This window comes from Sus scrofa, chromosome 1 (assembly GCF_054392235.1).
Source record: "Sus scrofa isolate SSC_HxYL_T2T_F1_AM1 chromosome 1, Sscrofa_HxYL_maternal_Yorkshire_Landrace_v2.0, whole genome shotgun sequence".
Classification (NCBI taxonomy): Eukaryota; Metazoa; Chordata; class Mammalia; order Artiodactyla; family Suidae; genus Sus; species Sus scrofa.
Window position 1 is genome coordinate 277,203,537 of NC_139383.1, and position 13,610 is coordinate 277,217,146.

The window sequence follows — 13,610 nt, forward strand, 5'->3', positions numbered from 1 at the left end:
GCTACGATATTGACTGTGAGCCACCCTACAGAGAGGCTCAAGTGGCAGAGACCTAAGGGCAAACCTGCAGATCTAAGGGCAAAACCTGAGATCTTCATCCCAACAGTTGAGGAGAATCTGAATCCTGCCAACAATAAGTGGAGTGAGCTTGGGAGCAGACCCTTCGCCAGAGAGCCAGAGCCAGCTAACACCTAGACTGCAAGCCTCAACTGTGAGAGACCCAGAGTAGAGGATTTATTCAAGTTACATGCAGATTTCTGACCTACAGAAACTGTGAAATAATTCATGTAGTTCTGTTAAGTCACTAAATTGGAGGATACTTCGTTATGTGATAATAGGTGACTAATACAAGATATATATATATATATATATATATATATTTTTTTTTTTTGGTGTCTTTTAAGGGCCACACCTGCGGCATATGGAGGTTCCTGGGCTAGGAGTCAAATTGGCGTTGTGGCTGCTGGCGTACACCAGAGCCATAGCAATGCTAGATCTGAGCCGCGGATGCAACCTACACCAGAGCTCACAGCAATGCCAGATCCTTAACCCACTGAGTGAGGCCAGGGATTGAACCTGTGTCCCTCATGGATGCTAGTCAGATTCGTTTCCACTGAGCCACGATGGGAACTCCACAAGAGATATTCCAATTTTCCTTTCATCCCATATCTGTTTTGGTAAACTGTATTTTGAAGAAATTTGTCCAGTTTGAAGTTAAGACCAGAGAGTCTAATTTATTCGTTTCCTTCAGAGGCAGACCAAATACACCAATCTATTTGCTCAAAAAGTACTTCAGAAACAAAAACTTAATGTCCACACAAAAACATGTACACAAATGTTCATAGCAGCTTTATTTGTAAGAGTCAAAAAAAATCTAAACAACCCAAATGTCCTTCAACGGTGAGTGTCTAAACAAAATGTGGTACATCCACACCATGGTATTATTACTCAGCAATAAAAAGGAACAAGCTATTAATACATGCAACAACTTGGATGGATCTCAAGGAAGTTATGCTGAGTGAAAAAAGCCAATCTGAAAAAGTTACATTCTGTATCCATTTCATTTATGTAACATTCTCAAAATGACAAAAATTATAGAGATGGAGAAGAGATCAGTGGTTGCCAGGGACTAGGGACGGGAGGATGAAGGTAAGGGAGAGGAATGGATATTAATATATTGGGGTAACATGAGAGATTCCTGAGGTGATGGAACAATTGTGTTCTTTTTTTTCCAGTCCTGTTATCTTGAGAGCAGTGGTGGTTCCACAAATCTACATGTGAAAAAACTGAACTACACACACACACACACACACACACACACACACACACAGATGATTGCATATAAAAACTGGTCAAATCTGAGTAAGTTCTGTAGATTTGTAACTAAGGTCAATTTCCCGGTTTTGATGTTAGCAAGATGCTACCATTGGGGAAACTGTGTAAAGGTATATGTCTTCTCTATTATTTTTGGCAAATTCCTGTGAATCGATAATTATTTCCGATACAAGGGTAAAAAAATATTTCACTTGATCTCATCCAGTCTCTTGGATTAAAACATGTATTTCAAACAGCACTGCTTCATGGCTTGCACTCCTGTTACTCTCCATCCAGCTCTCACTGAGGCTGACTTTCGAGTAAAGACTTGAAAGTGAGGGATCTAGTGATGAAGATGTCTGACAGGGGTGGGGGAAGCCTGCGCCGTTGGAGAACAGCAGGGGTAGAGGCACCACGATGGGAACACATCAGGCGGGCTAGCTGAAGAACTTAGTGGCCAGTGCGGCTAGAGCACAGTGTGCAAAGTAGCAAAGACAAGACTTTGGCTTTCACTCTGAGTGAGATGAGAAGCATCTTGGAGGGTTTTGAGCACAAGAATGAAATGATCAGACGGACTCTTTTCAAAATCACTCTGGCTTCAGTACATGGAAATTATAAAGGAAACAATCTTCCTGGGATTTTACTTCCTTCAGTCAGTTTCCTCTCCTTTGCCTGGATCAACTCTCCATGCTTCTTCCTCTCCTGCTTCCTGATCTCAATGATCACTCCACGGCTTATACAAGATCATTCGTTTCACAAATATTGGTCTGTTTTCAGCAACAAAGTCTGGGATTCTAAACCAAATTTAATCCACTATAATGTGTAGGTATCTAATATGCTTCCTTTACAACAAATCCTGTCAATTGCTCTTATTTTTCCAAATCCACCTCTTTTCCTCCATCCTCACTGTGGCCATGCTCTAAACACTTCTTACCTAGATTGATGACCTGGCCTCCCTGCTGGTCTGTCGCCAACTTCACCTCACTCTACTGCCAAAGCAATCCTCTAAAACCCCAAACTGATCAGATCATCTAACTTCCAAGACTCCCTAACAGTCTTTTCTTGGGGACCAACCCCAGAGTTCCTGGGCCAGGGGATCAAACGCACACCACAGCAGTGACAATGCCAGATCCTTATCCACTAGACCAGAGAACTTCCCTAACAGTCTCTTTAGTATAGTATTCAACGTCCTTCATAGAGGTCCCTACCTGCCTCTTCTGGTCATGTGACCTTGGGCAAATTCTCTCAGGTCTCTGCCTGTTTTCTCATCTGTAGAATGGTGATAATAGTGGTTCTTGATGATAATATACCTATTCGACTTGGCTCTGTGTCTAGAACGTATTAAGCGCTCTAAGAGCAGGTTAAGCTATTCCTCAAACACTCTTTCCACTGTAACACAGCTAAAATAGGTTCCAACATTACCATCACCACCTTCGGACAGTACAACGAGACTTGAATCAGAATTCTGACTCTGTTGTTACTTTCTAGCTATGGGGTCTTGGACAAGTTCCTAAACATCTCAAATATAAAACAGGGATCATAATATCTACAGTGGAGGCCTGTTAGGACACAGAGTGGGTTGTATGAAGGTAGAGTAGGTGCCGGGGTGTTTTCTCCCCTTGGCTTTGCTTGGTGAATTATTCAGCCTACGAGGTCTAGCCTGAGGTCATTTCTCAAAGAAGCAATTCCTCTGGCTCACCACCACCACGCACCCCATCGTTTCCCTGCTAGAGTTTCCATACACCCTATACTAGAACAGAATTCTCTGAGCTGGTGATTCAGATTTTTCTCCCATATTCCACACTGAGAGCTTCTAGAGAAAGGCCTCTTGTTTCACTGACCTTTAACTCCACTGACCAGCACAGACAGGGGCTTAACATTTGTCAGTTGAGTGAACGAGTAAAACTACTCAAGGCCCAGCGAAAACGTCTAGATCCACTCAGGCCATTCTCTGTTACATGCTGAGGTTCCAGAGAACAGTCTTCATACTTCTATAACATACTGCTTTGGATTAGTTATCTGAGTAATTGTCCTGTTTTCCCATCTAGACTGTGAACTGCTAGTATCATCTATATCCTCATCTCCCACGTAGAAAGTAGTCTATAGTGAATGAATAAAGTGATCAAATTAAGGAATGTTTCTACCTCCCTGGCCTATTAATTTCTCTCTGATCCTTCCCAGTGATGTAGGCATGGGGCAGGTGATTATTTAAATCTCCAGGAATATCCTGGTAGCTTAGTTAAACCAAAAAATTACCAAGGAAGTCAAGATAACTAAAATGCACTATAAACTTAATATTGACACTAAACAAACAACTTTTAAGGTGGACAAATAATTTTATTTTGTGCATGCAAATACATGTCAAGTACTGCAAACTTTTTCCATCAATTTTCTCTCAAACACTGAAAATCATGATGCTCTATTCTGTGAACAGCCAAAGCTAATATCTCTTCACTTCAGTGCTACAGCAAAAACACACAGAATTCACTCTTTGCTATTCACTATCATCACAACCCTCATTGTTCCATCTCTGCCCTCCCCCCATATACAGGCCTTATGAATCCTAGCCTTCCCGCATTTAATCCTATTCCTATAGCACAAAGGGAAACATTACAATTTGGAAATTCAAATTGAAATAAATGGAATAGAATTTATTCCCATATATATTCCCCATTTCATTGTACAGAATTATTTTAAATTATAGTTTTAAATAGAAGCTGAGTATATGCCTTAAAAATGAGCATTAAATCCATCTTAGAGATGGTGCCTGCTTTTTACATGATGGGTGTACACCATCTTTAATTTCATTTACATTTCAATCGAACAATAGATTTGCAAAGAAAATGTCTAATACAGACGTAAAAATATTCACACTAGAGCTTCACAATCGGTTGTACAATTGACAAACAGGCCTCTTTTCCCAAACTTTCCAGCTAAGCAAATTTATAAAATGTAATCAATGCAACAAGAAAAACATTTCTCTTTCACTTCCAGGGAAAAGAATATGCAATAAACAGTATAAATGCAGACAGCAGTTGCTGCAAGCTAACCACGATACTCCCAAGTGGCTGTACAGTGGATATGTGCAGTACAAATAAAAGCCACATGTGTTGTATCACAACTACAGTATAATTGTTTGCCCAGCTAAGAGAATGCATGCACTTCCATGCCTTGGGTTATAAAGTGAGGCCTAATTCTTGACAGATTGATGGAATATATGCAAATGACCTTGGATTTGGCAGTACTAAGTGCAGCCAGTGTCTGTGTTCCACTGGTAAGGATATTTAAAAATTTTTATTTTAAAAAAGAAAAAACTGCCAATTTCAGACCTGGGGGAATAACTGCTCTTGGAGTAAAAACAGGACTCCACTCAAATGTGGGGTGTTTGGATCGGTGGCCTTGACTCCTTGTATTCCCTTGCCAGCAAAGGGATACAAAGAAACCGCTAGTATAAAGGAGTAACTAGCAAATTCATTCAATTTATCCAGAAAATGGGATACTCCTTGAGCATGTTCATTTGTGTTCTGCTTGCAGAAGGGGTTTTTATTTAGAAGGAGTTACAGTAAGTGATCCCATCAATACTCTTCATTCACTAAAACACAAGAAAAGTTCTTCCAGGAAACTAATAGATAGTTGCAATGCAACTTTTCCCTTGAATGATTAGTTACCAATACTGGTGACAGTCTGCTCAGAAAAAATGACTTTAAGAAGCTAGGGAAGAAATATTCAGATTCGAAGTTGAAACCACATGCTGAATCTGATCATTACAAACTCCATCCCTGTTAATAAGACACCATGAGCTTTAATATCTAAAGCTAGACAGTTTTTTTTAAACGATGTTTTCAAATGTTTAACTGATTCCATTTTACATTCCTACAAATCATTGTGCATCCTGTAATTTTCTCAAGGTAGCATATAAAATTGGGATGCGCTTTATAAACTTAAAATTGACTTGAAATTTGAGTGACAGTGACCAGATGAATACAAATCGAAAATTTCAGATCTAGTACAGGTTTATTATTCTCTTGTGAGAGTAAACAGTTACTAGGAAAAGTATCAGCGCCACTGACCCACTGAAGTACCTTCTCTTGAAAATTACGATGCACAACTTTCATGCATGATGTCGGTTTACTATATGGTATTGAAAGTCATGGCAGGAAAGGCAAAACAATCTGTTTTGTTCAGGTACCAACTAGACGAAATACTTATGTAACTTTCTCAGAATTCATAAGATGAAATGAGACCACAAAGAAAGAACTACTGATGCTATATCCACAGTATCTGAATGAGGCATATGGACCTCAGAATGAGACTTAGAAATAAAAAATAAAAATAAAAATAAAAAAACCACACGCACACACACAAAGTAAAAAAAAAAACAAACAAAAAACCCCACAAAACCCCCACCATTTTCCCACTTTCCAGACCTCAGGCTACTTTTTCCTAATTAGATAGCCCACATGTGCAGTTTAGTTACCAACATTATTAATTTCCTCTCCTACTGCTTTATGTCCTTTGACTTCAAAAGTGTGCATCACAACGCGTTGGTAAAAGGGTCAAATGATAGGGAATACCCCCAAGTTTAAAAAGTCACATATCAGGTCTGATTTGTAATTTTTTTTCCTCTCTGATATCATCAGGTACCTTTCAGAAGAAGGATCAGATCTACTGCTCTTTCTTCTAAAGCGGCAGAGAACTAATGTCTTTACTTCACATTCAACACACCATGAGAAACAGAAGATGGCCTCTACATAAAGGATGCAATACAGAATAATCCCAACACAGAAACAATTCCTATGTTGTTAGTGAGGAAGAGAGTACATTTTTAAGAATAGGGAGTTAATTGTTTTGTGGGATCACCTGCTGCAAGACAAGCATTATTTAAATATAAATATTCTGAGACATACCAATAAGGTTGGCAGGTATATACATACACTGATGCAAATGTAATTTCACTGGACAAGTAGGCAAACACCTAAGCGGTTTATCCCAACCCCCTCCAGCAGAGCACAACCAAGTTTCAAAACTTCAATTTTAAAATTAAAAAGATAAGGTTAAATACACAAGATCAATTTATGTAGTATATATTCACCCTCAGAACGTGCTGAAGATGTTTTGCGTAGTTCTGTTGCACAGAGGGTTCTTTCCCTGAGGGCACATAAGGAGCTCTCAAACTGTTAATAGGTCTCTATTTTGTAACAAAATAGCAATTTTAAAATCTTAAAAAAAAATACATTACCTTCAACATGGAAGATCTCACTATTTAAATATCCATGAAATAGACATACTGGTTTGCATATCCTTTTTGGAAATGCAAACAGCAAATAAAGTACATTGGAAGCATTTCGAATGTAATAAGCGCATATTTATAGAAAGGTTCTGATATAAATTATATAACAATCACGTTCCTGTAATATCCTAGGCTAATTTATAATGTCGGAAATAAGTTAATGTAACATGGTTTAAAACTCTTGTTCCTATTCAATTTCAGGTTACAGAGTGAAATAAATAAAATGTCTTCGTAGGAATAAGGGGCACTGGCCATGGAACAAAGGTACAGTACTAACCAAAGGAAACGAAGTCAAGGCTACTGTGCTGTTATGCTACAAACAAACATCTTCATACATCTGAGTATTAAATAAACGTGTAAGATCTTCCATACTGACACCAGAATATCAAAACTACCCCTTTGTTTCTCAGGTATATTTACAACTTATCAGTCACCTTATGAGCATGTTCATTAAGACAGGTATCAAACACCAGTATTTACTCATTCTGATCAAGAAATTTCAGGGAAATGTCAACCCTCCCACCCCTGGAAATGTGCACAAAACTTTTTATCAAAATCTTATCTGATACAATGCTGTGGTTTTGTAAAACAACTAAATAGCTCAGACGACCAATAACATGATCCTGTTTAAGCATCTTGCTAGCAGGAAAAGCCCTTACATACAGTACACCTGGTGAAAGATCAGCTTGGCTTAAAATATTCCAGTACAATTTTCAGAGTAAACAACTTCACAGAAGTTAATTAAAAAAATAATAATAAAAGTCAAACTAACCTTAAAGAAATAGGGGGAAAAACAAAGACATAAAACTACAGGTTAAGGTCACCAGGAAGGAATGCCCAGCCTTTGTTTCCAAATGTTGACTGAAATTTAGGTTTCAATAAAATCTCTCTCGCAAATCTGGGGCATGGCTGGTTGAACATACTGCATACTTTCAGATGCCAAGTCAAAATACTTTTCAGTCACATTTTAGCAGGGCAGAAATTATTCATGTTTTTAAGTATGCATAAAGGTTTAGCCAATGTTCTATTATTACATGGTTCATAGTCTTATCAACCTAACTAACAGTCAGAAAAACAAGGAAAATTAAACCCCAACATAAAGTAACAATAAACAATACTCAACCAAGATAATGCAATGAACATCCAAATTAATTAGTTTAAATTAAAAACCCAGCAATACCATCTTGTTAGTCAGTGCAAACGCTACATACAGGGTTTTCTCAAGAAAGCTGAAAGCACCTGATTCTTTTACCAAGTCATCAGATTCAATAATGTACAGGCTTAAATCTGCATTTAAAAAAACTGCCATTACATTAGTGCATAATTTATCAAAATTGTAAAAACGATTCTGCATAACTTAGGAGAATTTAATATCTAGTACATCAGCTGAAAGACTTAGGCACTTGGTTATATAATTTAATTACTTACTTCAACAAGTAGCCTGTGTATAAATATTAACAAAGCAGAAACTATTCCTGAAAAATGGAAAATTGAAAAAAAATTTAAATGCTACAGATAAAAGCACTGCACCACACTCCTACATATAATGCAGTAAAGAAAGCTAGTATATAACCCTGTAAAATTCTATGGTAAGAATGTCTAACTCCACTCTTCAAAATTTAAAAAAAAAAAAAAAAAAAAAAGAAAAGAAAAAAAAATCCATGCAAAGTCCCATGAAAAAGATAAATAAAGCAGCTGGAATGAGATGGAAATTTCTCTCAGTGAAACATAAAATAGAAATAAATAAGTTAATTAAGTCTACTTTCACTAGATGTATCATTGTAGGATCCTGCTAGTTTAATAACTGAGTTGTTAATTTTCTATAGAAGCCATTTAAAATAGGAAATGGCTCAGTTACTGCACCGGATTGCTACAAACTCATAAAAAGCTGCTTGAAGCTTAAGTTAAATGTCCAAATTCCAATCACTTCTGGAAAGTGAACGTGTTACCCTAGTAAAGTAAATTTTCTTTTTTTTTCATAATGCTAATGCAAGAGGGCTTGAAGTATCAAAGAGTCCACAGGAAATGGATGCCCCCAGTAATATCTTTTTTTTAAAAAAAATATACATTATATAATATATATTATATATATAAAAAGCTAGTGTAAATGCTTCCATGGTATGGTCACAAATTTGAAAGATGAACCTCCTTTCAGCTGTTAACCATCTTCCCATTTGCAACAGGTTTTAAAAAGTCGTTTTTATCTTCAGACATAACATGAGTTTTCAGAATGAGGTTGCCAACACTGACAGATGTGGTGATGGGGAGGCAACTCGCACTGCTAATGGAGACTGGGAGTGGCTGGCTAAAGCAAGAAGTTACCGGCAGAATTGCTTTTTGCTCCTCCCTGGGAGAAAATAAATGACATTGAAAACAAATCAGCTTAAGTGAAAACTTTTAAGAGTAAACCATGCTGAATAAAAGTTAAAACAAACTTTAAGAGCCCCCAGGAAAGCATGTTTTTCACTGAAAAGCAGTATCAGAGGTCACTAAGTAAAGTTCTATTTTCCAAAAATTACAATAAAAAAGTAGAATACTGGTTAATTTAAGGCCAACAAGCTATCAAGTTCAAGATTAGTGCATATTTTTGACAGTAATTATATAAAACAGTAAGGCCAAGAAAACTCTAACATGATTTTTAAAAAAGGAAACCCTATTTTGGCTTCAATTTTCCATACTGCAGTCTGGATGTTTGGCTATCAGACAAAAGAAGCATAATCTGATGCTGGAGCATTAAACATAAACTTTTACCCCAACAAAAAGCAAGATTAGGCCTACTAAATGGATCACTTTGTTAGTTCAAATTTATCTCTTCTCTCCTAAAAATCCAGACTGACCAAATCATTGCCTTATTACTAAGGTCTTTCCCTCATAAGATTAAACCAAAAATTAATTTAACACTGTATTTATTTCTCTTTAAATATTCATGCCCTTTGCCCACTGGTCATGAATTTTATGTCTAACACTCACAGAATCACATGGTCTTCACCTAAACTCTGTCTCTTCTGCTCCAGAGGCTCCTTCTGGTGCTGCTGGACGGGATGCCCATTTTCTACTGCTGTTCCATTCAGCAACTGATCATTTTGAGAACTGATACCAAGCTGTATGTCTAGGATCTCCTATGAAAACAAAATGTTAATCCTTCAGTATGAAACTATTCTGTACTTTAATTTCCAATGGAGTAAAACCTCCTAAATACCTAATTGTGGTACTTACTTCAATTTGTTCACCTTGTCCATCGGGTTCATCAGTATCAAGTGCTGAAAGCTCTAACTCAATATCCCTATCAGGCTTAGTATCAGTTGCATCTTCCGTATAGTCACTCTGCAATTAAGAAAAATACTGATTTCATATCTGTAGAAACTGGGGATTCTCTGTTAAATTAAAGTGGGAATTCCAGTGACTGATTTTAAAGAAATCTGGGACTATGATTTTATTTCAAGTTTTAAAAGTAATCATCCATCAGAAAAAGCTACACTAAGTAATGGCATAAACAACATGAAGCAGAAGCAAATAGCAAATGTATTTATGCATGAAGCTGAGAGGTTCAGTTTCCTTACCTCTCCATTTCTCAGTTCAATTTCCTTGCTTAGAAGATTTAAGGTAAGGTGACGGCCTTCATCCAGGGAATTCCACTTCTGTTGCATGGCCAGAGCATTGGCCTCCCTCTGAAGAAGCAAAGAGTTACTCTTGGCCTAGAAGGGAGAAAAAAAAAAAAAAAGTAAAGTCAGCTCCCAGCCACAACTTTCATATGTTATTGTATTTTTTTTTTTTTTTTTAATTCAAAGCTGAGTGACACAGAACCTACCTGCTGAAGTTCAATGCTTAAAAGATCTCCAGTACTGGAATGCTTCCTATGACCAGATAAATCAGTAACAATGAATCTGTCCCTTTACAAAGAAATAGGTTTATTGTTATAAAAGTGAAATAAAAGAAGCAAATCAAACAGTAATGACTGTATAATTACTATATACGCTTTACATAACAGATCAACCCTGAGAGTTTCAGTCATTATTGCAGATGTAAAATTTTTCTTAGAAATTTGTTACGTGGCTAAAACTAGCGAAGTACATTTCATGAATAATGGGGTAAGATCTGCACTCTGAGAGCACATACAAATTTGAGAATAGAGAATCCTAAAGAATTAAGAGTAACGTTACCGTTCAATATAGTGTGCTGATGATGTAGCCTCGTTACCATATGAACTCCACCTTGAATCAACAGCATTGACATAAGGGACATAATCTACAGAAATGTAGAAACAATGATCGGAAAAGTGAAAAATCAGATAGAGATGTGAATGACACCTGCCCCCCCCCCCAAATCCATATTTTATCCAACTAGCCATGTTCTCTTGTCGAAACCATTTAAAAATGAGTTTCCTATGGCTAAATGGAGGGAAATGTTCTGTATCTAACAAAGTGAGGATTAAAAAGCACAGTGCGAGGAGTTCCCACGGTGGTTCTGCGGGTTAAGAACCAGACACAGTGTTCGTGAGGATCCCGGTTCAATCCCTAGCCTCCCTCAGTGAGTTAAGGACCTGGCTTTGCCATAAGCTGCAGCATAGGTCACAGATGTGGCTCAGATCCTTGGCTGCTAGGGCCATGGCGTAGGCTGGCAGCTGCAGCTCCAATTCAACCCCTAGTCTGGTAACTTCCATATGCCTCAGATGTGGCCCTAAAAAAAAAAAAGCATAGTGCTAGAACATATCAGATGAAGTAATAGTTACATGGATTACCTGATACGCTGATGGGCTTAGTTGCACTTCCTTGGGAAGCAGTGGCCTGGACAGGATCCGTGGTATGGTAACCTGTACGTGAAGATCTAGAAATTGCACCCCATTTTGAGATGATAGGTCCATCACTAAAAGGAATTATTGGATCTTCTTCTTTTGTCCTTCTCTGAGTTTCAAATAAGTGCACTCTTCTCTTAACATCTCCACTGTCCAGGTCCTACATAAAAGAAAATTAATAAAAAGATTGTTGGCAATTGCTTCAGATAATAATGCAAGTACATGCTTTTAAAAGACATATATAATTAAGTTTTCTGATAAATTTAACATGAGCTATAGATCTCAATGATGACCCATCACCTATCTTAAAACACCGAACAATGCTCAAATAATTTAAAGCTTACAGATGAGTTATACAGCAACAATACGAAGATGAAAGCATTTAATCATTCTAAAACTTGAGTCAACATGCATGATAACCCTCGCCCCCCAAATCATACCATTAACACAGCATTTGAATTAGCAATTACATCTCTGGGCTCTGAATCGATGGAATTTATACAGGAGCCTATGGTGCCACAAGACCAGGGAGAATAATGGGAAAGATGATCTTCTTCAAATTTTGTGCCACTCACACTTTCAGAGAACTGATTTTAAAAAAAGAAAAAAAAAGGCATATGCAATTAGTAAGAAACTTAAATTTACAAACATTATAAAGTAACTACTATAGAATTCACAACACTTCAGGATGAATGATTAAACATTCAATAACTAATATAAAAACTGTGATAAGTAACACATAGCATTTATACTATTTGCATTTATACTATGTATTAATAGAAAAGAGAATGCCTTCTCTTTTTTAATTTGTCCTTTAAGAACTCATAAGGAACCCCTAACTGACACCATCCAGACCAATCAAAAATTATTTATAGCATGCCTCTAACGTGGTACAAGGTGCTTCAAAAAAATGAAAAAAGCAAAAAATACATACATACACAAACGGATACAGAGAAATACATTTTTCTATTAAGCAAGAGGCAACTCTACCACTCTTGTTTAGCTGCTTTGAAGAAGTCTAAGTTTGATAAGTTTGGATCTACTTTAAAAAGTCAATGGGGGAGTTCCCGTCGTGGCACAGTGGTTAATGAATCCGACTAGGAACCATGAGGTTGCGGGTTCGGTCCCTGCCCTTGCTCAGTGGGTTAACGATCCGGCGTTGCCGTGAGCTGTGGTGTAGGTTGCAGACGCGGCTCGGATCCTGCGTTGCTGTGGCTCTGGTGTAGGCCGGGGACTACAGCTCCGATTAGACCCCTAGCCTGGGAACCTCCATATGCCGCGGGAGCGGCCCAAAGAAATAGAAAAAAAAAAAAAAAAAGACAAAAAAAAAAAAAGTCAATGGTTTACTGAAATATTTATAGATGGAAAAATATGTTATCTAGGATTACTTCAAAAAAATCCAGTTGGCGAGTTCTTGTCGTGGCTCAGTGGTTAGCGAACCCGACTAGGATCCATGAGGGTGTGGGTTCAATCCCTGGCCTCGCTCAGTGGGTTAAGGAGCCAGTGTTGCCACGAGCTGTGGTGTACGTCGCAGACACAGCTGAGATCCGGTGCTGCTGTGGCTCTGGCGTTGCTGTGGCTCTGGTGTAGTTCCCATTGGACCCCTAGCCTGGGAACCTCCACATACGGCACAAAGACACAAAGACCAAAGTAATAATAGTAATAATCCAGTTGGGAGAGGGGGTATAAATGAAACAAGAGTGGCAGAGTTGATAACTGTAAGTAACGGGTACACAAAGTTTATTACAACTCTCTGCTTTTGCATGTACTTGAAATTTTTCATGATGAAAAGATTATAAAAAAGTTTTGTTTTTGTTTCTTTTTTTTAAGGCCTCATCTACAGCATATGGAAGTTCCCAGACTAGGGGTTAAATCAGAGCTGCAGGTGCGGGTCTACAACATAGCCACAGCAACGCAGGATCCGAGCGACATCTGCAACCTTTGATGAAGCCTGCGGCAATGCCGGATCCTTAACCCACTGAGCAAGGCCAGTGACTGAACTCACACCCTCACAGACACTATGTGGGGTTCTTAACCCGGTGAGCCTCAATGGAAACCACAGAAAAAGAGTTTTTATGTTAGAATTTCTAGGGACAGGGAATAAATCAGATGAACCAAAACAAACAAACAAACAAAATGATTTGTTCTAAATATAAGAGTATTGGAGTTCCCATTATGGCTCAGTGGAAACTAATCTGACTAGTATCCATGAGA

General features: G+C 37.9%; 1 protein-coding gene across 4 annotated transcripts in view; it reads right to left on the reverse strand.

The window, feature by feature from the left end:
* Positions 1-3,630: 3,630 nt before the first annotated feature.
* RC3H2 (ring finger and CCCH-type domains 2) overlaps positions 3,631-13,610 on the reverse strand; it is a 49,778-nt gene continuing 39,798 nt past the window's right edge. The window contains exons 14-21 of one of the 4 annotated variants that reach the window (XM_084995468.1): positions 11,837-11,983; positions 11,343-11,556; positions 10,765-10,849; positions 10,413-10,458; positions 10,165-10,299; positions 9,821-9,928; positions 9,594-9,723; positions 3,631-8,951 (exon numbers count right to left, since the gene is read on the reverse strand). In XM_084995468.1, coding sequence (XP_084851594.1) covers positions 8,923-8,951; positions 9,594-9,723; positions 9,821-9,928; positions 10,165-10,299; positions 10,413-10,458; positions 10,765-10,849; positions 11,343-11,556; positions 11,837-11,983 — 894 coding nt within the window. In that variant the 3' untranslated portion in view covers positions 3,631-8,922. Of the gene's footprint in view, positions 8,952-9,574; positions 9,724-9,820; positions 9,929-10,164; positions 10,300-10,412; positions 10,495-10,764; positions 10,850-11,342; positions 11,557-11,836; positions 11,984-13,610 lie in introns of all 4 variants that reach the window. The other 3 variants (XM_013993836.3, XM_013993837.3, XM_013993835.3) reach the window with 3 other exon arrangements.